The sequence below is a fragment of the Pteropus vampyrus genome, unplaced genomic scaffold (genome assembly GCF_000151845.1).
Source record: "Pteropus vampyrus isolate Shadow unplaced genomic scaffold, Pvam_2.0 Scaffold1000009184, whole genome shotgun sequence".
Lineage (NCBI taxonomy): Eukaryota > Metazoa > Chordata > Mammalia > Chiroptera > Pteropodidae > Pteropus > Pteropus vampyrus.
Genome location: NW_011923586.1, coordinates 1 through 1190, shown reverse-complemented (window position 1 = coordinate 1190; position 1190 = coordinate 1). Strand labels below are relative to the sequence as shown.

The following is a 1190-nucleotide window of genomic DNA, read 5'->3' as shown; positions in this document are numbered from 1 at the left end:
GCCGGGGACCCCGAGAGGCCCACAACGCCTGCCGTCACCTGCTGCGTATGGTGACCTCTTGGCTCTCCACCCGAGCACCCTGGATGTGCACTCTGACATTAGAAATGGGGGGTGCTTCGGGAGAGAGGTCATGGACCACAGGCTGCTCCCTGGGGTCCCCAGCGCCCCAGCCTCCGGGGCATCCCTCACGCAGGGCTGGGTCCAGGCTGCTGTCCGGGCCCCACACTGTCCCCACGGCGGGGGTGAAGATGGTGGCCCCTGCCTCGGGGCCCGGGGCCAGGAAGGTGAACCTGGGCACCTTTAACTTGGGGAATGTGACAGTCGGCGCGGAGTCTCCCCAGGGCTGACGCAGGTCCACAATGGCAATTGGAGATGGTGCATGGGTCCTGGAGGCCTTCAGGGTCAGGGGGCCTTCGGGCGGGGCACACGGGCGCTCTGGTCTCTCTCCTCCCTGGGCGGAAGTCTGGCCCGCTTCTCCTGGAGGAGCTTGGGTTTCTGGAAGTCTCTCCCTGGGCGTCTGAATGGGGAGGGAGCCTTCGCCTGGACGGAGCCGGACATCGGAAGTGGGAAGGTCGCCAGCTGAGCCCCCGGCAGGAGGGAGGTGCAGCGTCAAGCGTTTGCTGTCCAGCGTTCTCCGTGCAAACCCTGCCACGTCCGCCTCCGCCTCCGCCTCCGCCTCTGGGGGCTGCGGGGTCACAGCTGCCTCGGCCTCGGACCCGGGAACCTGGAGCCCCTGACCGCTGGCGGCAGCTGGCACCTCCTGCTGCCCTGGGGCACTGGTGACAGCCGCGTGCCTCTGAGCGGCACCCCTGGCCTCACCCTTCTCCTTGGAGGAGCGCCAGAAGCTGGACAGACCGAGCGAGGGCATTCGAAACCAGCCCTCGTGGGAGCCCGCAGTCTCGCTTCCCGGCGCGGGGTCCCCCTCCATGCTCCCCGCCGTGGTGGGGACCGCGGCACGTGCTGTCTGAACGGGTGCTGGGAGGGGCTCTTCTGCTGAGGGATCGGTCGCTTCCCCCCCAGGCTGACTCACAGAGCCGTCCCCAAGCCCACGCCCTTTTGCTGCCAGCTTCCAGACTCAGGTCGTGTGTGGTAAGAGGAAGGCCACCTGCAGACTGGCTCACCTGCACCTGGACTTGGCGGGCCTGTGGTCGGCGTGGACAAAGCTCACGCTGGAGAGGTGGACCTCGGGC

The 1190-nt window shown here is 68.2% G+C and overlaps 1 protein-coding gene across 1 annotated transcript; it reads right to left on the bottom strand.

Moving 5' to 3' along the window:
- Positions 1 to 34: 34 nt before the first annotated feature.
- Positions 35 to 1184, bottom strand: LOC105311770 (protein AHNAK2-like). Its single transcript, XM_023527214.1, has one exon. It carries the CDS (start codon positions 926 to 928, stop codon positions 35 to 37), a length of 894 nt encoding a protein of 297 aa, XP_023382982.1. The 5' UTR covers positions 929 to 1184.
- Between the last annotated feature and the right edge of the window lie 6 nt (positions 1185 to 1190).